At 49.8% G+C, this 22263-nt stretch overlaps 1 protein-coding gene across 1 annotated transcript in view; it reads right to left on the minus strand.

Moving 5' to 3' along the window:
- NAV1 (neuron navigator 1) overlaps window positions 1–22263 on the minus strand; it is a 187442-nt gene that overhangs the window by 102256 nt on the left and 62923 nt on the right. Inside the window, exon 4 of the mRNA XM_023514587.1 lies at window positions 3027–3129. Within this exon, the coding sequence (XP_023370355.1) occupies window positions 3027–3129 (103 nt within the window). The remainder of the gene's footprint in view (window positions 1–3026; window positions 3130–22263) is intronic.

Consider the following 22263-nt stretch of genomic DNA (forward strand, 5'->3'; position numbering starts at 1 on the left):
TATAGCACAGGGGCCTACTGCCCTGTAGTCCCCTTATCAATTAATAAAATTGCCAAAGGAGGACCTTCAGTGCAATTTCCTAAAGTTTATATTTAATAGCCCATGCTCACACATCAACCATTTATTTACCTTCTTTGGGTTGTTTTTTTTTTTTTTTTTTTTCAGCAGGGCTGGGTTCGAACCCGCCACCTCCGGCATATGGGGCTGGTGCCCTACTCCTTTGAGCCATAGGCGCCGCCCTGCCTGGCTCTTTTTTATAATCCCCCAAACACAGTCTGGACATCTCTAGACCTAAATTGGTGGGAAAGAGTCTAGCTCAGATCCTTAGCTCTTAACGTCCAGCCCTGCACCCACCCTCTAGACTTGCCTCTCTCTGGGTAGCACAGACTTTCATTTCCCCTCTAGTCGCAGTCTCTGACCCAGACTCTCCTCCCTGAGGGAAATGGACCAGTAGAAATAAAGGAAGCAGCACAGGAGTGAAGGTTTCTGAGAAGGAATCGAATCTAGAGTTATCCTGTGAGTTCCTAGGTGAAAACAGGCTTGCTGGAAGCACTTGCAGGACTGTAAGCTCCTCAAGGATAAAGCTCATGTTCGTTCTAAGGGAACGGTGCCCAGTGTTGTGCCTAGCATACAGCTGGCATGCATGCTGGCCATACTGAGTGCAGAACCTGCCCTAAGTAACCAAGTGCCTTCCTCTCCCCAGCCTCAGCTGCTCTTTCTCTAAGCCAGGGAATGTGTATATATCCTGCCTATTTCCAGGATTGAGGGAAAGGCTCACTGATGGAAACCTCTTTAAAAAGCAAAGGAGGCCAGGCACTGTGGCTCATGCCTATAATTCTAGCACTTTCAGAGACCAAGGCAGGAAGATTGCATGAGGCCAGAGGTTTAACGAGACCACACCCAGTCTCTACAAAAAAGAAAAAGAAAAATTAGCTGGATGTGGTGGCTCAAGCTTCTAGTTCCAGCTACTTAGGAGGCTAAGGCAGGAGGGCCTGTTGAGCCTAGGAGTTTAAGGCTGCAGCAAGCTAGGTTGATGCCACTGCACTCTAGCCCACAACAGAGTGAGACCATGCCTCAAAAAAAAAAAAAAAAAAAAGTAAAAATGGCATACTAAGTGAGGGAACCATTGTTTTGGTTTTGGCTATCAAAGTGTGGAACAGGAATAACATAAACCAAAGACTACGAGAGGAAGTGGCTCTGGGTCCACAGTAAACAAAGAAACCAAATTCAGGGCTCCTGGTTCCCTTCTCATAAATGGAGATAGAAGCCAGAGGCATAAACTGGAATCAGTTTATGCAAAAGGCTTTGGGCCTCCCTCCCCTTCCAGAAGCAGAAAACAAATAGCACCAGCCTAGGGTCAAGCTCTTATGGGCTGGGGACTGGCAGCTCACAGTCAGTGGCACCAGAAGGCTGGAGCTGCTACCTCCACCCTTCCCCATGGGTGAGTCATCTGGGGTGTGACCCTCTCAGCACTTTCTGGCTTCTTTGGCATGAGGCTGACAGGTGACCTGGTGCTGAGAGATGTTCCAACAACTTCCCTAGATGGGGGAAGGAAGATGTTCAAGATTTCATTCATTGGGTCTCTAAACTGGTGAGCCAAGCTGGGCAAGAGCCCTGCTCCACTTGAGTTCCTGATCAGGGCTGTGAAGGATAGAGGTGGAGGACAGATGGAAGGGGCCCTGGAACCCCACCATCCACTTGTTTTCTCGAATCCTCTTGATCACCTCCCTTTCAGTAGTCAGGGTCCCACTGGCCTGGCCTGAGCAGATGTACCCCCCACAGAGAAGCAGCTTTGACTTATCATAAAACATTCTAGAAGTCTGGGAGTAAAGGGCTGAGATGAGGGACTGGGGTGGGGATGTGGGTGCAAGGAAGGAGAAGGATGGTTTAAATAGGAAGAATTAGAGCCAGTGGATAAAAGCTGCTGCAGGCCAATGGCAATTCCACACCACAGTACCTGCAATCCCACAGTGCATAGGGACACTTAAAAGGTAATGAGTTCTTTGTCACTGGAGGTACATAAATGTGTTTGGATACTACTTAGTCTACCCATGCACTTGGCTAAGAAAAGCCCTTTTCCCTATCCCTATGTCCCAACTTTGCTCTCAACTTTTCAACCCCTGGAGATGGGAAGGAAGCTACTTCTAGTTCAATAGGGTGGGGTCCTTCCTAGCCTCACACCCCCACATCCCCCATGATTTCCCAATCCTGGCTGTCTGCTCTCCCTCCCTCTATCTCCAGAGCTTAGCCCAGCCCTCTATCCCCCTTTGAGCTGACAGCATGAGCTCATCTGGGCAACCCAAGGAGCCAGCAGGGGAAATTCTGAGTCACAGTAGAGGCTGTGGCCAGGATGTTGCCTCAGGGAGAGGTGCTGTGGGAGGGGTCAGTGCCCCACACAGCTGGAGGCATGGGCTAGAGGGATGCACCTACAGGGCGTGGAGCTGGGATGACATCGTGCAATCCTTCCTAAGTGCTCAGACCTCCCTCCGTGGCTGCCAGAGAAGGCCAGAGGACACCTAACTGACAGAGAGTGAAAAGATCCAGGTGCTGAGAAGGGGACCAAGTCTAGAACCCCAGAACAAGGGAAACTTGGACGCAGGAGGAGAGCATTTCATCAAACCCCCACGGCTGGAAGAGGAGACTGAGGTCTAAGGAGGGAAAGTGGTATTGTAGGTCACACCTCCGGTTCACACCTCTAGCCGTGGAACACTCCTGCTTCCGCCCCCTGTGCTGGTGGTTTTCAAACTGATTTGCTTAAATGCAATTGAATGCTCAAGTACAAAGCAGACATGAGGCAGAGCTGGGCTGCATTTGTGGAGATGACTGGATGCCCCTGTCCCTTCAGCAGTAGCTTCATTGAGCTCAGACAACCTGTGCACATAGCAGGCCACCCGGCTGACTGAACGGCTGACCTGACTGGACGTGCCCAGGCGTAGTTGTGGAGAGACCCTGGGGCCCTACCCTCAGGAATGGGGGAGAGGATGAAGACAGCAGAGGGCATGGCCCCCTCTGCAGCTTGAGCTTACCTGTGAGTCACCTGGGACCCCCGCAGGCTGGACATGGTCTCTTCCAGGTTCTGTCGAAGATCCAGGACATTCTGCACTGTCCTCTTTCTCTGGGACTCTGGGTCTAGAAGGAGAGAAGGAAGAGAGCTGAGTGAGTGAAGAGGATTAGAGGATCAGGAAAGTGGAGATTGACAGTGTACCCAGGAGACCAGTTCCTGGGGCATGGAAGTCACCTCTCTCCTCCCTTCCCAAAAGACGACCCCAGTGCTTGAGCCCTCTAAAGCCCAGACCCTGGCAGCGGGCCCTGGGCATGGCCTTCTGGGTCTGTGCAGGCCTCTCAGACCCCCACATAACTCCCTTTACCGCTGGCTTTCTTTTGCAGAGGCCCTCCTTCTCATAGTGGAGGTCATGGGCACACCTTCCCATGTTTGTAATCTGCTAGAACATCTGCCTGAAACCCCCTCTCCTGTGGTATGCTGGTAAATGTTTAACACCTGGCTCCTGGAGGAAGGTGACACCCTGCTGTATAACATTTGCCAATTTCTGTGGTGTAAATACTCCTGCCACAGCCACGTTCAGTCTATCAAGATGATGTCACTGACCAGAGTTACAAAAGGAGATGCTAACGATTGGCTCTGAAGAGTTGGTAAAAGCTGGTTTCAGCACACTTGAGCCCCACACCCTGACTGGTGACATCTGGGGTTGCTCTATGGCATCAGTTCCAATACAACCTCCTAAAGGTGAGGTGGCTGGTGAGGAGGTATTTCATGGAGTGCAGACTGAGTCTGGGGAGTTCCCACACAGCGATACCAGCCTGAGTGAGAAGGAGCCACAGGGGTGGCCCCCATCCTTAGACGCCTAAATGATCAGGGGCCAATTTATTCAACTTTGCTTTCCAGACAGGATGTTATCAACCAGGATAGATGATAATCTACAACAGCAAACAGAGACTTTTCCCACCAATAACTTTTCCCACATTATTTTCCAGGGCAAAAAAATAACATCCAAATAACCGAGCCATGCCTGAGCAAGAGGGGACTCAAAGAACGTTTTCTTTACTTCTTTCCTTCAATCCATCCAATACATTTTTATCAAAGACACATTTTGTGTCAGGCCCCACATTAGGTCCTAAAGACCATATAATGAAGAGGCCCCGCCCCATGGTTTATCTTTTACTTTGGGACCTAAAGTCACTGAATGGAGCCAAATCCCCTGGCGCCTCCCTGAAAGACGAGGATCTGCAGGACAGAGTCAGGACAAAATGATGGTGAAACGACTGAGGAAACCCAAGAATTCTGCCTCTCCAAGCTCCATCCCCAGGCCCTCTGCAGCTCTCTGCAACAAGCCAAACTGCCCCCCAGCCTCTTCCCGCAGACTCAGCAGGAGTCTGAGGTTCTTTTAGCTGCCAAAGAGAACATTTCTGAATCCCTTTTCAAGAGGTATTTTCTTCCCCAAGACTAAGCTCAGACTGCCTGGCAGGCAGCTTGGTGATTGTCTTGTCAGCAGGGGAGAAGCTGGGTGGCAGGGGAGAAACTGGGTGGGGCAGGCAGGAAACAGGCTGCACTGTGCTCTCCAGAGGCTGTGGGGCACCATTTCTGAAAACTAGCTCCACCCAGGCCAGCCATCTCTCCTTTTCCTCCCTAAGGGAGCTCCCCTGTATCCTCTCATGGTGGCAAAGAGCAGTGATAAATGGCAGGCATCTGTGCCAGTGGCCTGAGTTCTGTCTCCAGCCCTGGCATCACTTCTGTGGCGGCTACCCTGGCTGGTGTCACCTTGTAAGTTGTTCCGTGGCTTTAACTGATGGTTTTGACATGGAACACTTTCAGACAGGGTCAGAAAATGTAGTTGTCAAATATCTATGTGGGGATCAAGAACATGGTGCCAAAGTGTGGGTTCCTGGGCCCACACTTTGAAGGGTGATGCTTTTGATGGGTTTGGCAGAGATGAGGGACAGGTGCACACATCTCCAAGGGGTGTATATTCCTTGGAGAAGGTGATCAAGAGTAACTCAGAGACTTCTGTGTGTGCTGACCCCTTTGCATGCATCATCTACATGAATCCTTATATTTCTAGGAGATTTGTGCTATTGTCCCATTTTGCAGGTGAGAAAACTGAGAAGGGCACATGTCCAGTGTGCAGCATAGGGAAGAGTTGAGCCCAGGAAGAAACTTGCATTGCTTTTGATGTATCACAGGGCATCTTTGCACCACTAGCATCAAGCACATAACTGTGCTTAATGAGCATCTTAAGAATGGATGAAGGCTACCACAATTTTTAAGATTAAAAAAAATACATTTTAAAAGTGGATGCATCTCACATAAGGAAAATGGCTTCTGTTTTGTTTTTAAAGGAAAAATATTTAGCCATATGGTAGCCTGCCTCAGGAGGGTAAACTGCATCCCCTGATGATCAGGCCCTGGGGCATAGAGCAGGGCGGTAGGAACCTAGATCTGTGTGCCCAGAACCAATAAAGAAAGATGCTTTATGTTTCTCATTACACTCGTCACAAGTGCCCTCTTTCTCAATATCTCTTCCTTTAAAGACCTCCACCCTAGGCCCCTACCTCACTTCCATGTCAACAGAGTGTGGCAGAAATGTCAGGATTCATGGAGATGATACATGCAAAGGGGCCAGCACACACAGAAGTCTCACCATAATCTCCTAGATTGGCCCAAAATTAGACCCACAGTGTCCTTGAACGTGACTCAACCCAACCCTGTCACTGGAGAGATGGGAGGTTGAGGTCCAGGGAAGGGGTGACTAGCTGGAAATCATGGAGAGATGCTGTTGGAAGATCTGAGTCCAGGCAGGCTACCCACAGACGTAGGTTAGGGGCATGCAGAGGAGGAGGCTAGGACAGAGCTTGATTTGCTGGGAGTGGCCAGGATTTGCTCTCAGCTCCAAGGCAAAGATAGGTCCTGTAGCAGTGTCCTCTGGTGGCCATTTTTGGTATGTCATACTGCTTTTCTGAGGCTGGTAGGTGGGTGGGGGCTCCTGAGAAGGCTGGCTGTTCTCCACATCCTTGGGTGACAGACACACATATTCCTGGGGGGGTGGGGGAGCTGCAGCCCTGGGTCAAGAAGACTCACACAAATAAAAGGAAGGCCTCTGGAGCTAAAGGGGCTGCAAATGCTTGGCCTAGGCAGGGGAAGGGGGCAATTTGGCATTCATAGCCATGACCCTAAAGGAAGTTTTACTCATTTAGCTTAACAGTATGAGTAAATTGCATTTGCAAGAAAATTTACTCCACCTCTCCCACTCACCTTCATCCTACTACACTCCACTCCCAACCTATAACAAAGCTTCACCTATATCCCCTGAGGGTGAAGATGGGGATGGGCTGAAAGTATCTGAGGCACATGCTACTTTGTGATGATGAGAACAGCAACCTAGATGTTTAATGATTTCTTTCACTGGCTAAGTCAAGGTGCCTTGGAGGCTACCTCCATGTCTCTGGCCAAATGTCTGGTCTGGCCCAGGGCTGGGGCTCACACTTGTAATCCTAGTGCTCTAGGAGGCTGAGGGGAGAGGATTGACTGAGCTCAGGAGTTTTACACCAGCCTGAGCAAGAGTGAGATCCCATCTCTACTAAAAATAGAAAAACTAGCTGGGCATGTTGGCAGGTGCCTGTAGTTTCAGCTACTCAGGAGGCTTACTTGAGCCCAAGAGTTTGAGGTTGCTGTGAGCTACCAGGATGCCACAGGATACTACCCAGGGCAACAGAGTGAGATTCTGTCACCAAAGAAAAGTCTGGTCTGGGTTCCCTGGGTCACCCTAGGGAACAAAAAAGAGCCCAGATATGGCAGAGATGGAGGAGTCTGGTGGCCCATCTCCTCCTTCAGTATCCTTGAGGGTGGGACATGCTCAGAACACTCCAAAATACGTGGCACCTTTGCACAAATTAGAACAGGGTCCTCTCCAGGCTGGCCCACCTGTGGCTAGTAGAGTACACACCTTTTTCCTTCACTGGACACCAGGTAAGGATTCCCCCTAACATCACACACACATACAAACACACACATCCTTATTCTAAGGGCCTGGAAGTACTTGTTCTCTTAATGCCTACAGAACAAAGTCCAGCTGCAGGAGCGGAGGGTATGCATGACAAGCAGGGTTGGAGGGAGGGCAGGTAGGGCTCCTAACAGTCCCAGGGTGACACCAAGGTCTGTCATCCTGGGATGCCCCTTCAAGCCTTTCCCTGTAAATGGAGCAACCAGGGAGGATGTAAGTGCTCTTCAGGCTCAGAGGAGATGCAAGAGCCTACCCAACCCAGCCATCACCATGGCAACTCACAATAGCCACAAACAGCAGCATCCTCCCAGCATGCACTGGGGCATCTGCAGGATGAGGTGGTGTTTCTTTCTACCTTCTGTTGGCTCTTACACATGACCACAGAGAGCATACTGTCCATGTCAAGAGACTTTGGGCTAAAGACCGGCAATCAAATATACCTGACACACAAGCAAATGCAAATAACACCCAGCTATTTAATGTTTGCCAAAGGGCATTTTCTGTGTTATTTAATTTGAGCCAGAAGATTCACCACAGGTTTGCTTGACTTTGAAGCCTCTGTTCTTTCCACTATAACACACAAAATACATAGGCATACCTGTCGCAAAATATGTAGGCATACCTCCAGATATACACCTACTAGTGGTCTAGACTATAGTTGTAGAAATCCTTATACAGTTCTGCAATTCTACAGACATACCCACGGAAACATTTATGTGGACACAGCTCCCATGGTAGGGGAGGAAAAAGAAGACTAAACAGATGCCAGAGGAAGAGAGGTAATTTAACCTGGAAAAAGAACGGCCCAGGGTTCTTCTGTCTGCTCCAATGATGGAACATGAGAAACAGGCTTCCCCAGGACCATGAATTCCCTAACACTAAGAGACTGAGACACTGGGCAAAACTGACATTGTGGTATAGTAGAAAGGACATAGTTCTTTGTGTAAGAAAGACCTGTGTTTCAGGTTCTGGCACTGTCCTTTCCTAGCTGGTTTGACCTTGAAGAAGTCATCTCACCTTGCTGCAGAGAGAGATAATGCAGAGAGAGATAATATCCAGCTGGTATTTATTTCTTAAAGAGCTAATTCACTAACATGCTTAGAGCAGGGTGCCTGGCACAAAGTAGGTGCTCTATAAATGGTAGCTCTTACCCGTCAGAAGGCACAAGGTGGGTGAGCAGCACAAATTGGTGGGTGTGCAATGAGTGCACACTCAGGCTGTCCCTGGAGCTGGCTCCCTGTCTCTTTCATTTGCAGATGAGTGGTGCTTACCCCTGGAGGTGGCAGCTCAGAGGGACTCTGAATTCTCTTCTGGGACCTCACTCAGGCTGCCTGAGATCCTCATGCCTGGAGCTAGGGGGATGGATGACGTAGTAACACAGCCACGTCTCTGGTCATCAGGCCTAGCTAGCCCCCTCTTACTGCAGTGACTCTACACCTTCAACTCTTTTTTCTTGGAACCATTTTCAGCTGGGGAATGTCCTGGGCCTTGGGGGCCTCCTCTGGCCAGTGGTCTTAGATCCCATGTAGGAAAGGGTGGGGAGCCTCTAGTTGAGGGCAGTAACCCCAACAGATTCAGGGAAGTACAGGAAGAAGGAGGCTCACAGGGATCTCTCACCCAGCAGCCAAATTTCCCCAAGTTCTATAAAATTTTAATTATTAACTGACAATTAAGTAAACTGCAATAACTGCCTGTTGAAATCTTAATTACTTCCACCAATGTTTCAGAACCCACATTAGTAGTTTAGCCCAGGGCAGAGGCCACAGAGGACTAGATTCGCATCTGACTTGGAGACTGGCTTTTGCTGTGAGGGCTGGGATGAGGTGGGAACCAAGAGAAGGAAGAGAAGTGAGCCAGGAGGAGGAACATTTCCAACAGTTCCAAAAGATCCTCTGCCTTCTTTTATAGATGGGGGGAAAACAACGCAGGCCCAGAGAGGGGCAGGGCTTTCCCAGTGTCACCCAAGTGGTGAATGGCAGGGTGGGTATGAGTCCTGGCCCAGCTCCATGCTGCAGGCTGGTGTTGAAACACACTCAGGTACATCACCAGAGGAGGTGAACTGCAACCTCTATGAAGCATGTGGGGTGGTCTGGGATGAGGTCCACTTAGAAAACAGGATAGACTAAATGACCCAGAAACAAGAAGGATTAAACAAGCATCACACACAGACACACACACACACACACCCCCTTTCAACTCCTAAGAAGATGGAAAAAAATCTTTCCTGACCCTATTAGATCCAGGGTAAAGTCCAGGTCTTCTGTGAGTTCTGAAATTTGTCACAGTTTGGGCTCTTCGTATAATAGGCCAGGCATCATATTAATAAAAGCCATTATAAACACAACTAACAAAAAGATTTTCAGCCCTAGCCAGTGGGCCACTTTCTCCAAATAGTATTTATCATGATAGCTGCAGAAGATCGTCAGGAGTTTTTTAGTACATAACAACTGGCATTTGCTGATGGTCATTCTGTGCCTGCAATAAGTCAAATGTCCTTGGGAATCTGAATCATTTTTACTCCTCTCCTCTACTCAAGGACATAACCTTCAAACTCCAGCCAGAAAGGGCATTGCAGGCCCATAGTACACTCCTTGGTCTAATAATAAATTCCAAGTCTCTACCCACTGCTCAGAGATTAGATTTGGTGGGTTCAGTGGAGTATTGCAGCCAGTGACCTTGCACTGATTTCACTGTTCCCAGTGAGTCTCAGGGCACTGAAAATTGACAGATGACTCCCATTCGAATTTCCTCTGCCCTCACATAGAGCACAGTAACTGTCCCTGCAGCAACTCCATCCCCTCCCACTACCCTTTATCTCACCATTTGATGACCCCAGAGGCCCTAGAATAAATGCTAGCAGGCCTCCAGGCTAGAGACACCCTATTTCCATGGAGTGTGCAGGCAGGGGACTATTTATTCTGTTACTAATCCTATCCTTTCTCTCATCCCCCACTTAAGTCACAATATTGTCAAAGGCAGTTGTCACTGAACCCCCGCAGTGTAGCGAATCTCACATTTCTAGTTGTTGAGTTCTCCTGGTCCCCAAGGGAGCTCCCAGGGTTTTTTATCTTTACCCTGGAGAATCCTGAGCCCTCTCAATCAGTGAGTGGGTTGACTTAGAGACCTTGGAGAGGAGTGTCCAGTGGCCCTCCTGCGGTTTGCTGCATGAGGTCACATACCCAGAAAGACCCAGGACTAAAGAAATAATGTGCTGGCCACATGGGTGAGGCAAAGAAAAAGTAGGAAAGAAGCAAATGTAGAGCCAGAGAGAGGCATCCATGGCCACCTCAGCCCGGAACTGCAGATGTCCTTCCAGATCACCTACAGTTTTGATCTTCATTGAGTCTTAGATTGAGGACCCTTGGTAATGTGTCATCATTAGGCACGGGGCTAAGAAGAATCATGAAGCAGGAAGTGTGAGAAAGGCCATAGTTTGGCTGTCCTTAGGGAACATAGCAACTAGTGATGGGGCCTTGGGAAAATTATTTCTCTTCTCTGAGCCTCAGTTTCCTTGTCTATAAATAAGGGAGCTGGGTGGAGGATACTCAAGTCCCTACCCGGCTCTGACAGTCTGGTTCTATGGTTTTATACTTAGCTGAAGCCCATGTAAGCATCTTTTCTCCCAGAGTATATTAATAATGCAGGTGCCAGGGTGCTATTCCCAGAGATTCAGCCGGGATGGAAACGGGGCCAGTTCTCACAGTGGGTGACATGATGCATAGGTCACATTTGGGGAAATCCTTCCATCTTTTTGCCCACCACCACATAGGATGTCCACCTAAAAACCAGGTTTGACTTCCTGATGTCAGGCAGCTGGGCAAATTGTCCCTGGCTTCATAGCAAGACTACTCTCTGGGCACAAGTCCACTGCCTGTTCCCTGGGAAAGCCCATTCCTACGTCCCTAGGCTTTGGACAAGTGTAGCCACTTGCTTCCTGCTCCTCTGCCTAGTAGCCCGAGCATTACGGAGTCTCTGGGGCTTGTTGCTAAGAAAGGCCACAAGGGGGCGCTGCCGGCTCTCAGCCGGCTGTGGCCCCGGGGCTGCCGCAGTGCTGCAGTATGAGCAGCCGTCTCGCTCTCAGGTTTGGGCGCAGCCACCCAGAAGGTCTCTTTCCCTCAGTAGTCTCCTCAGCACAACTCCTTTCCTCCTGGGCTCTCTGCACTCCTAGGGTTGACATCTTTCCCCCGACCCCAGGCCTTGTACATAGGCCATATTAACAACCTGGGAGAACAGCGAGCAGTTTGCGGCAGCTCTGATGGACAGAGGAGCTGCCCAAGAATCGGCAGAGGAGCAGGGTCTGATCTCTGGTGATTAGCCAGCCAGCCCGGAGCTCCAGGGAGGGTTCCACGGACCTGTCGGCTCCACATGGCCAGCTCAGATTCAGGGCCAAAGTTTCAGAGAGACTCCAGCTGGCCTTTTGGCTCCAATGCCCTGGAGAAATGGATCCAGGTTTAAATCCGTGCTCTGGAGGTCTTGTCTCTGCTCCTCTGCAATGTTTTTGAGGCAGGTAGCTTGCCTGACTGATGAGGAAGAAGGAGAGTGCACCCTCCAATCTCTGCCCCACCCAGCCTGGCCCTTTCTGGGGCAGCAGCCTTTCTCTGCAGTGTGCTGAGGGCAGAAGAGAACCAAGGGCAGTCCCGCATGGACGACACATTGGGCCACAGGCTGTAGGAGACTGCTCAGCCTCACTTAACCCTGTGCACAAGTGCAGCCTTGGTGGTGAACTTGGGGAGTGAGCTTAAAGTTCCAGGGAAAAGCCACAGCCCCGCAGCCATTCCTTAACATTCAGCACCAACATCATTTAGGGAAGGACTTATTAGGTCAAGGGCAGCCAGTACTGAGGGCTGTGGGAGCAGGAGAGGGCATCTGGCCTTGAGCCTTTTTGGAAAGAGTGCTAGTTTCTTAATCCTATATTCTTTATTTCAGGAAAAACACCTCCCTGCCCCATTTCCCTTTGAATCTTAGGTTATAGGATCAGAGAGAAGATTCTTGAATATACATATTCCATCTTCTCTCATTTAAATGCTTGGACTCAAGGTCTGAGCCTAAAGGACAGGCCTCCTGTGGAAGAGGGCCTGTCAGTCTCAGCCTAGGGTCACAGCCTCCCATTTCCTGACAGGCCCTAACTCTCCTGCCCACTGAACCTCAAGGTTTAGTGGAAATGTTTTCCATTAGCCATGCCAGCGATGCTGCCCAGAATCTTTATGTGACACTCTGCTCCAAAGAAGTCACTGGGGCTGGGAGCTGGGAGTGGTTGTTATAGCAACAATGTATACGGCGGAGAGAACCATCGCAGGCAAGGAGAGGGTGGGAGAGCTGGGTCCAGGTGTGGATGACAATTGGAAGAGGCCCTGAGGGATTTCTGGTTGTTACACTAGTAATATTAGTACTGGATACAGCGTTGTTACCAGGCACTATTCTAGGAGCTTTATGAAGAGTAGGCCACTTAATCTTCATGACAATCCTTTAAGATAGTCTAATTGTTATCCCCATTTTACAGATGAGCAAACTGAAGCCCAGAGAAGTTAAGTCAGCTGTCCAAGAGAATATAACAATTAAATGGTAAATCAGAACTTGAACCCAGATAGTCGGACTCTGGAGCTTCTTGTCAGTTTTGTAGCCACTAGACAGACAGTGAGATATAGATAGATATCATTCAAGTACCATAAAATCCACCCTTATAAAAGTGTACAATTTGATAGTTTTTAGTACATTGGCACTGTTACAGCACCATTACCAGTATCTAATTCCAGAACACTTTTATCACTCCCCCCAAAAGCCCTGTACCCATTAACAGTCACTCCCTTGTCTCCTCTCGCTCCAACTCCTGGCAACCTATGGATTTGTCTATTCTGACATTTCACATAAATGTAATCACATAATATGTGGTCTTTTGTGACCAGCTTCTTCCACTTAGCACAGAGTTCTCACAGTTCCTCCATGTAGCATGCATCTTTTCAAGGCTGAATAATATTCCATAATGTGGATATACCACATTTTGTTATCCATCCATTTGATAGCCATTTGGGTCATCTCCTCTTTTGGCCTGTTATGAATGATGCTATTAAGAAAATTCACGTCCAAGTTTTTATATGAACATTTGTTTTCATTTCTCTTGGACAGATGCCTAGGAGTACAAACAATGCTGGGTCATACGGTACCTCTATATTTAACATTATGAGGAGCTGTCAGACTGTTTTCCAAACTGGCTGCTCCATTCCTCATTCCCACCAGCAGTGTAGGAGAGCTCCAGTTTCGCCACATCTCATTGACACTTGTCATTATTTGTCTTTTTGATTATAGCCATTCTAGCAGGTGTAGAGCGGTATCTCACTGTAGATTTAATTTGCATTTCCCTGATGACTAATGATGTAGAGCATCTTTGATATTTAAATTGATTAAAATTAAAGTTTCAAATTCAGTTCCTCAGTTGCACTAGCCACATTTCAAGTATTCGATAGTCACATCATTATGTTGGCTAGTGAGTACTTGGAACACTGCTTCAGCCCACTTGGGTTGGTCTACACTGGTATCATGAAGTTTGTTTTCTATAAAGTATTTGTCTATGGTGTACTTTCAAATTCATTTTATAGATGGACCCCATCTTTAGGTTCCTGGGACTGTGCCACAAAGGCCCAGAGTTGGTTAGACAGAGGCTTGCCCAAGAACATGTGCTTGAGTCAGGTACAGGAGACAGTCAGCAGCAAAGGCGAGGTGAGGCTTTTCCCATTTGGCTCCACACATTATCCATTCCCACTCCTTTGCAAGCCCCCAGCCCCAGGCCTGTCCCTAAATCTTTGATGTCAATTCATTCCCCAGAACCTACCAGTGGCCAAGAGACAAAATGTACCTCCTCTGAAGATGCCACTCCTTCCATCAGATCAGACAGGTGGTCTGTCTATCACAGCCCTACCTGCACCTGAACTCCAGGAGCCAGACCTTTCCTGAGTTCTCCAGCCTAGCCCTAGGCAGTGTTCCACTGTGCAGAATATGAATCCCATCCGTTCTCCTGGAAGTGGCTGCACTTCAGAGAGAAGGCCAGTCAAGCGAGCAGACCTTCACTGCCTCTGAAGCACTGATCAGCCACTCAGATCCTGAAGGGTTGAAACCTGCCCTGCGGCACTAGCTTCTACCTTAGCCCCTGTGTGCAGGATTCTGAGTCTGCTGCACAATGGGGCGTACCCTCTGGGAGCCTGCAGCCAAGAGGATGGTATGCACAGCCGTGGGCAGGCTTCATCAGTACTTGGGGATCAGAGCTTCTCTTGGGGACCGATTAGAAAATAATATAATGAGGATGCATTGGGGCAATCAGAGAGTGGCTCCTGGAAGAGGGGGCCTACTGATCTGAAACCAAAGTGAGGAAAGGGAGAAATCTGAGCACTGGCAACAGGGCAAGTTCCTTGTTCAGGAATGATATAGACTAAGCCATGGCTGAGCCACAAGACAAAAAGGTCTGGCTCTGGGCATTAGATCTTGGGAGGTCATAGGACATGGAATCAGGGAATCCTGGTCAAAACCCAGCTTTACTCCCCAAAAACCCTATGACCTTGGGCAAGGTACTTACTCTCTGGGCCTCAGTTCTCTCACCTATAAAATGGGATAACCGCATCTAACCCTCAGAGTTGTTTTCAGATTTTATCCTTTTCTCCTCCTGGAGGGCAGAAACCTGTCATATTCATTATGTATCCCTACACAGCACCTCAGATACGATGGATGCTCCACACATTGTTTTAAAGAAACACAATGGGAGAAGAGGTATGATTTGGAGAGCAGGAACGGGATGGAGAGGGAGACAAAGCAGATGTGGCAATGTGATTGGGCTGCTGGTCTAAGGGCTGGATGGCCTTTGCACAGGCCAGTACAGACAGCCCCTGCCGCTAGCCTGGAAAAGACTGAATGTGAGCACATATCAAAAGTCAGTACTAGGCCAGGAGTGGTGGCTCATGCCTGTAATCCCAGCACTCTGATAGGCCGAGGTGAGTGGATCACTTGAGCTCAGGAGTTTGAGACCAGCTTGGGCAAGAGTGAGACCCCATTTCTACTAAAAATGGAAAAATTAGCCAGGCATTGTTAGCCAGGTACTCAGGAGACTGAGGCAGAGGATATGGCTTGAACCCAGGAGTTTAAGGTTGCTACGAGCTAAGCTGATGCCAAGGCACTTCTAGGCTGGGTGACAGAGTGAGACCTTGTCTCAAAAAAATAAAATAAAAATAAAGAAAACTAGTCAGGCATTGTGGCAAGAGCTTGTAGTCTCAGTTACTTGGGAGGCTGAGGCAAAAGGATTGCTTGAGCCCAAGAGTTTGAGGTTGCTGTGAGTAGTGATTGCCACAGCACTCTACCAGATGACAAAGTGAGACTCTGTCTCAAACAAAAAAAAAAAAGTCAGCTCGGAGTGGCACGTGTGGCTCAGTGAGTAGGACACCAGCCTCATATACTGAGGTTGGAGGGTTCAAACCCAGCCCCGGCCAAACTGCAATGAAAAAATAGCCGAGCATTCTGGCAGGCACCTGTGGTCCCAGCTACTTGGGAGGCTGAGGCAAGAGAATCACCTAAGCCTAGGAGTTGGAGGTTGCCGTAAGCTGTGTGACGTCATGGCACTCTACTGAGGGCGATAAAGTAAGACTCTGTCTCTACAAAAAAAAAAAAAAAAAAAAAGTCAGCTGGCACAAGCCCCAGAGGTGGTTTAATAGACAGGGACACTGAGGTTCTAACAGGGCAGCAATGACTTGGTCAAGATGACACAGCCTGCTAATATCAGAGCCAGGCCCAGGGATGCAAAAGGAGAAGGTGGAGCTTTAAGGAGGATTCTGAGGCGGAAAGGTAGGGGAAGGTATGGGCAATGCAGGCTGCCCTGGAGGGCGTGCTCCCCTGCTTGACGAGGCCCCACACACCTCCTCCTCCCCTGCCCAGCTCAGCCTGCACAGCATCTGCTCCTACATCAAAGAGCTGACATTCGCCCGCCTGGCTGCCTCCCTGGAGGGTTCTCATTTCTGGGAAAGCCTTCTGTGTCACTGATCCCTTCAACCCTCTGCTGCCCACCACTGGGGACCCTTTGACTCTGCCCATCTGTCACCAGCAAGTCTCCCCATTTCCAGGATGGTTCCACTGTCCACCAAAAGGACCAGGCTTAGACAAAGGCCAAGGGACATCCCCAAGGTTTGGGCACCAACTGAAGCAAGAAAGAGCTAGGTTAGATTTAAGAAAGACTTCTAATTAACAAGGCAGAGAAATCCTACAGTGATACTTAAGGTTTACTGAAGAGTTATCTAAAAGGGGCCGGGCAGTGTCTGTGGCTCAGTAACTAGGGCGTCGGCCCATGTACTGAGGGCAGTGGGGTCCAGCCTGGCCCCAAGCAACAACAGCAAAACAACAACAGCAAAAAACGGGGCCAATGTTCTATGGGGCAAGAAGAGATGGGAGAGGAAAAGAGACAGTATTTCCTGTGTGTGTTCTATGTGCCAAACGTGATGCTAAACACTGACAGACTTTCTGTCCTTGTAACAAAACCACCCCGGGTGGGAGTGGTAAGCATAATTACTCCCATTTTATAGATGTTTGGCTCAGAGAGCCCAGTTAACTTCCTAAAGTCACACAGCTTATGTAACTGGTATGGTCGGGATCTGAATCCTAGTCTAATGTGAAGTCCATGCTTTTTCCAGAATAAATTATAAATGACAAATACAATATAGCTGGACACCAGGAGGCCCTTCCTGACTGACACGCTGGAATCGCACTCCTCACAGATCACAGGATGAGGCCTGTCTTCACTGTGTGGAATGAATGAGATTCGGAATTGCCAGGAGACAGAGGAGTAATGGGCTATAGGCCAAGCCATGCATTTCTCTACCTCCAAGACGTGGGGCCGCTGGCCAGTACGGCCTTGCTGGCAGTCACCGCTCCTGTCCAATACTTCCTTGAGGGAGCCCTTTCTCTCCAGTCGGCTCTGTCCCAGCTCTGGAACCTGTAAAGCTTCTGGCCACAGAAGAACCTTCCTAGAGCGTCTGGCAGGCAGGTTGTGCTGTCTGTGTGCCAAGACCAATGGCTGTTCCCCACTGCCTAATCAGAGAATTCTGAATTCTCTTCTTCCGTCCAATTCCCATGCAGGAGCCTGGGAACCAGCTGCAGCCAAGAGCAAGCTTCAGCATCATTCCCTGCCCCCTCCTTCATGTAACGCGTGTTGGGACTAGAGGTCCCACTCCTGCCCTGACCCTGCCCTGCCCCACGACCCAGCCTCTTACTGGAGGAGACAAGGGGTCTCTATGTTTCTGGAAGGGAAGTGGCTTCAGAGCTCAAACAACCAGGCTTCTGGTGCCCAGGAGCAAGCTGTTCAGCTTTCCTGGGCCTCAGTTTCTCCTTCCAAAAAGAATTAAACCCATTCCTGCTTCCTGGGAGAAAGGCATGTGAAAAGAAGAGAGAAAGGGAGTGAGCAGGGGTGTGTGTACTATGTATTCCTCCCCAGAACCCACAGGCAGCCTGGCCCTGCAGTGGCCCAGGGGCAGGGTAGGGACAGGGTGGGGGCTGCTTTGCAGAGCCTTTGGACCCCTATCCAGTGAGGCCAGGAGACGACAGGAAGAGGCAGCGGAGGAAGTCGGGGAAAGCCTGGGAGGTAGCCAGGCTCTCTCCCAGCTCTTGTAAAGCCCTCCAGGGCCTGAACACAGCCCATAGTGGCCCTGGCCCTGTACTGCAGTCACCAGGCACCTTAGGGTAGGTCCCCATTTGAATGGAGTCAAATTCCTGGGGGAAAAAACTCCCCCAGAGAGACTGTCCTGGTCTGTCAAGCCTATGAAGCCATATCTGAGTGCAGCAATGACACACCATTCCAACAGAGAGCCCCCACCCCTTCCCCATACGGCAACCCCCAGGCTGGCCAAATATGCTGGGGCTTAGGAAGAACCCAGCATGGCTTCTTTCTGCTAGAACCCTCTGTAAGGATGGGAGGAGGTGGGGTAAGGGAAGAAGCTTCCTCTGTGTGCTGAATAAGGTTCAGCTTGAACCAAGAACCACACACAAGGCAAAGGTGAAGTGAGGGCCCTAATCAAGAGTGCCCCTGGCACACATGCAGGCATGGGGGGCACTGCCCTGATATCATCTGTTCCATCTTCTGCCCTGATCCCTTCCAGGGCGGCAAGAGTCCTGAACATGGAAGAGGCCGACCCTGGGGCTACTTTAGAGCTGAGCCAAGGCTAGGCTCCGGAGACTTGCCAGAGAGACAGGAAAAGAGAAATGAGCACTTAGGGCCTGGACAGTCTCACTTCTTGGATGTCAAAATTGATCCCATCTTTCCCTTTATCTTTGGAAGCAAGACGGCAAATGCTTCCTAAATGCCTACTGTGTGCCAGGGCCTTTCACATTCATCATGTCATGTGAGCCCCACAATGATCCTGTGAAGCGGGTACTATGACAGTTCATTTGGCAGCTGAAGAGACTGATAAGCAATTTGCTGTAGGTCTCAGCTACAAAGCAGCAGGGCTGGGATTAGAACCCAGCCTCTCAGTCTCCAACTCCAGGGCTCAGCCTACTGCGCCACTCTGGAGACGGCATCTTGCCCATCCTGATTTTCAACAAATAGGCAACTGAACAGAATGCAGAGCCCAGAGAACACAGACTCCTAGCTATTTATGGCTCTCCTGATTCACTTCTCATCTTGTCAATAGGATGTACCTATTCTTAGGGACATGCTGCTGATCACCTACAGAGGCCAGCTTCCTAGTACTCACCCTCCTGCCGAGGCAGCCAGGGCTGGTGGTGCTGGCCGTATTCTCCCTAGAAATGATCCCCAGCCCATCTCTGGGCAAAAGGCGCAGCAGCTGGTGACCCCTGCCCCCACCCTCCTTAGGGTCATCTATCTTTAATGAGCCAGAGGACGCAAAGGGGGCACCCTGGGCTCGGGAGGGATGAGGGATGAGATGGGAAATCAGCTGCCTGTGCCTGGCTCTGTCTGCAGTCCTTTTTTTTTTTCAGAGAAGAAAAGGACTATCTTGGCACCTCAAGGTTTCCTGGCCATTGCTCTCGCTTCCTCTACTATCCCATGCCCTACCTGGGAGAATCCCCAGTGATGTTTAGGGGACTGCAAGTCCCCTCTCCTCCAGCTCTCTGTGTTCAGCACCCTCCTTTGCTCAGCACTGACTGACAGTTGCCATGGGAACAGTGGGCTAAGGCTTCGCTCTTGGGGACAGAGAGCAGAGTCTTGACTGAATTGATATCTATGCGTGTCCCCTCCTCCACCAGGAAGCCAAACTGGGGACAGAGAGAGAATTTGGGGGAGAGAAGAATTTTGCGTGGGGGAAGGGGTGGGACCAAACCCTGGCTAGAGGCTGTAGGCTGGCTCTGGGGGCTTCAGACTATCTCCTGGTACAAATTACTATTCCCTTCTCAGGGTTCCTGCTGAGCCTGCAACAGACCTCTGTCACAGCCAATGTATCACTCAATCACCGGCACCAATTTACACATCTACCTGCCTCCGGGGCAAAGGCCATATGCTCTCTTTCTCTGAATGCCCAAATCCTGGCCCAGTGCCTGGTATGCTATAGGTCCTCAACAAAGCCAGCTAAACAAACTCATCCCCTGAACATCATCACCCCTGCACCCACTCACCTGCCATATTTGTCCTGCCTCACAGGCCTCTTTGGTTTAGACGGGCAGGGAGGCAGCCCTTTGTCCCCATCTGCCACTGGATAGCCTCCTCTCTCCTGCACTGCCACCCCATCTTACCCCACTTCTACAGACCACTTCCTTTAGGAAACCTTCAGGTGATCCTTCCCACCCCAATTTCCTGACCTCCTGTCTCAACCCTGGCCTTCTGCCTCTCAAACACCAGCAGATACTATCCCTGCCACTTTCTCCCGATGCTCAGTGTCTTGCGTGATTCTCCACAGGCAGAAGCCGCATTTTTCTTTACTTCCTGCACAGGTGCCTAATGCAGGGCTCTGCCTCCAGTCCTGTCTGCAGGTGGACTGCAGCGCAGCCCTGCTCTGCGCCTGCCTGAGGGTGGACTCAGAGCGCCCTGCTCTGTGCCATGTTCCCAGGGAACACCTGACTCCTCCAGTCACACACGTGAGCCTTTGTCTTCCTCCCTGACATCTCAGCCTCAGTGCTCCCCTGTCAGACACAAATCAGGGGGAAATGACTCCCCAGACACCATAAACGCTTTTAATGGAGACAAGGAACTTGCTCTAAAGATTTTCCTGTGTTTTCTAGACCATTATTAACTCTTATTACCAGGGAGCCACAGTGATTTTCCCTGGGCAGGCAGACATATAATATATTTTACTGGACACACAACTCTTTAACACCCATTGAAAAAACTACAGTAAAATCCACCATCTGAGATTTATAAACCTGAGCTATATGTCACTCCTCCCTAGTGCCCAATTTTCAGTGATCCTTTCCCTAAAAAGATTCCAAAGAGTCTCTCTCAGCCAGCTCTTAGGTGATACTCCTCTGAGCTCTCACAGCACCCTCTATGGCCCACCACCCAGCACTCCCCACATCGAACTGCAATTGCCAGCCTGCGTCCCTAGACTCACCAGTGGCAGACCTGTCGTGCCCAGTGTGGGATCTCCAGTGCATGTGACATAGGTTGGTTAATGTTTGTGAATGGATGAAAGACTGAGGAGAAGGCAGGGAGGGAGAAGAACTCAGTCATGGGGCAGCTCAAAGGCCAAGAAGAAATGGAGGTGGGGGAAGGGAAAGGAGACACAGCCCAGAAAAGGGAGTAATATGTAAAGTGTGAACAATAAGCAAGAGGGGCTTTAGCTCCCCAGTTCTGACATGAGGCCCCAGGCCACAGGCAAAGAGGTAAATAGGTGACCAGTAGTGTTCAATTCCAAATGACAGGTGATATCGTTTTGGAGGGCTGTGTTGAGAAGTACTCCAAGGCCAGGTCCAAGTTTACCAGGAAGGCACTGTGATCAACCAGCGGGAGGTTCTGTAAGGGCACTCCCTTTCCCATTCTTCAGACAGAACTGTATTTACAGCCCACCTACCCATTTCTTGTCATAAGACCTCAGAAAAGGCGATTCTGTGGCTTCCTAAACCAGAGTCACACAAGCCATAATCCTCGCCTGGGGACACCTGTCCTTTCCCCTCCGTGCTTTTGCTCAGGTCGTTCCTGTAATCTGGCATGCATATTTTCCTCCCCACATTCTGCATGTTCGACCCTTCCTCATTCATCTCTGTGTCCATTGGTTTATCCACTCAGTGAGCAGACTCTGAGCACCTTCTTTGTGCCAAACATCGACTAGATTCTAGGAATAAACAGCTGAACAAAACAAAACAAAAATAGCTACTTTGTTGGTTTGGTTCCTAAAACCCAAACCACTTCTGCCAGGGAGCCTTCTCAGATCCTGTCACCTAAAACTAATCACATTTTCTGTTGGGGCTGAGCGTACTGCTGTGCTTCTATTATAGTGGTTCTCAATAGAGATTAGAGAATTTGTCCTTAGACTAAGGACATTTGGTAATGTTTGGAGACAGTTGTGATTGTCATGACTTGGGAGAGGAGAGCTACCGGCCTCTAGGAGGCAGAGGCCAGGAATGCTACTAAAAGCCCTGCAATGCACAGGACAGCCCCTATTACCTGACCCCAGATGTCTGTAATGCCAACCCCATTGTCACACTCCTTTCTGTCACATAGCACTGTTAATATGAGCAACCACCCCTCCATGCTTTCCACTCTGTAGAGTTTAGGTTCCTTGAGAACAGGATCCATGTACTGTAGGATCTAGAAACTCCCAGAAAATACATATAAAATCTTGTACCCACGTGTAATGTTCATTTTTCTGGGGAGGGCTCTGAGACCAGGAAAGTGGAGAGCCACTGACCTGGAGCCCAGCAGTGTGCCCTGGCAGGTCACTGAGGATATAGTGTTTGGACATGGGAGAGCAGAGCCCCAACCCATCTGCCCTCATTCTGACATTTCCAGCAGAGCTCCCACTATGCTCCCATGATCCCTCATAACTCTCTCCTAACTTGGGCTGGGATTTGAACAGGACAGTTGAGCTCAATAGGCATCTTGGGTTTCTATTTATCACTCCTCCACTTAGTACCTTTAAGAAACTAAATCATGGGCTCGGCGCCTATAGCTCAACCGGCTAAGGCGCCAGCCACGTACACCTAGGGTGGCGGGTTCGAATCCCCAGCCCGGACCCGCCAAAAAACAACAATGACGGCTGCAACCAAAAAATAGCCGGGCGTTGTGGCGGGCGCCTGTGGTCCCAGCTACTTGGGAGGCGGAGGCAGGAGACTC

This window comes from Otolemur garnettii, unplaced genomic scaffold (genome assembly GCF_000181295.1).
Source record: "Otolemur garnettii isolate 467f Iridium unplaced genomic scaffold, OtoGar3 scaffold00055, whole genome shotgun sequence".
In the NCBI taxonomy this organism is placed as follows: Eukaryota; Metazoa; Chordata; class Mammalia; order Primates; family Galagidae; genus Otolemur; species Otolemur garnettii.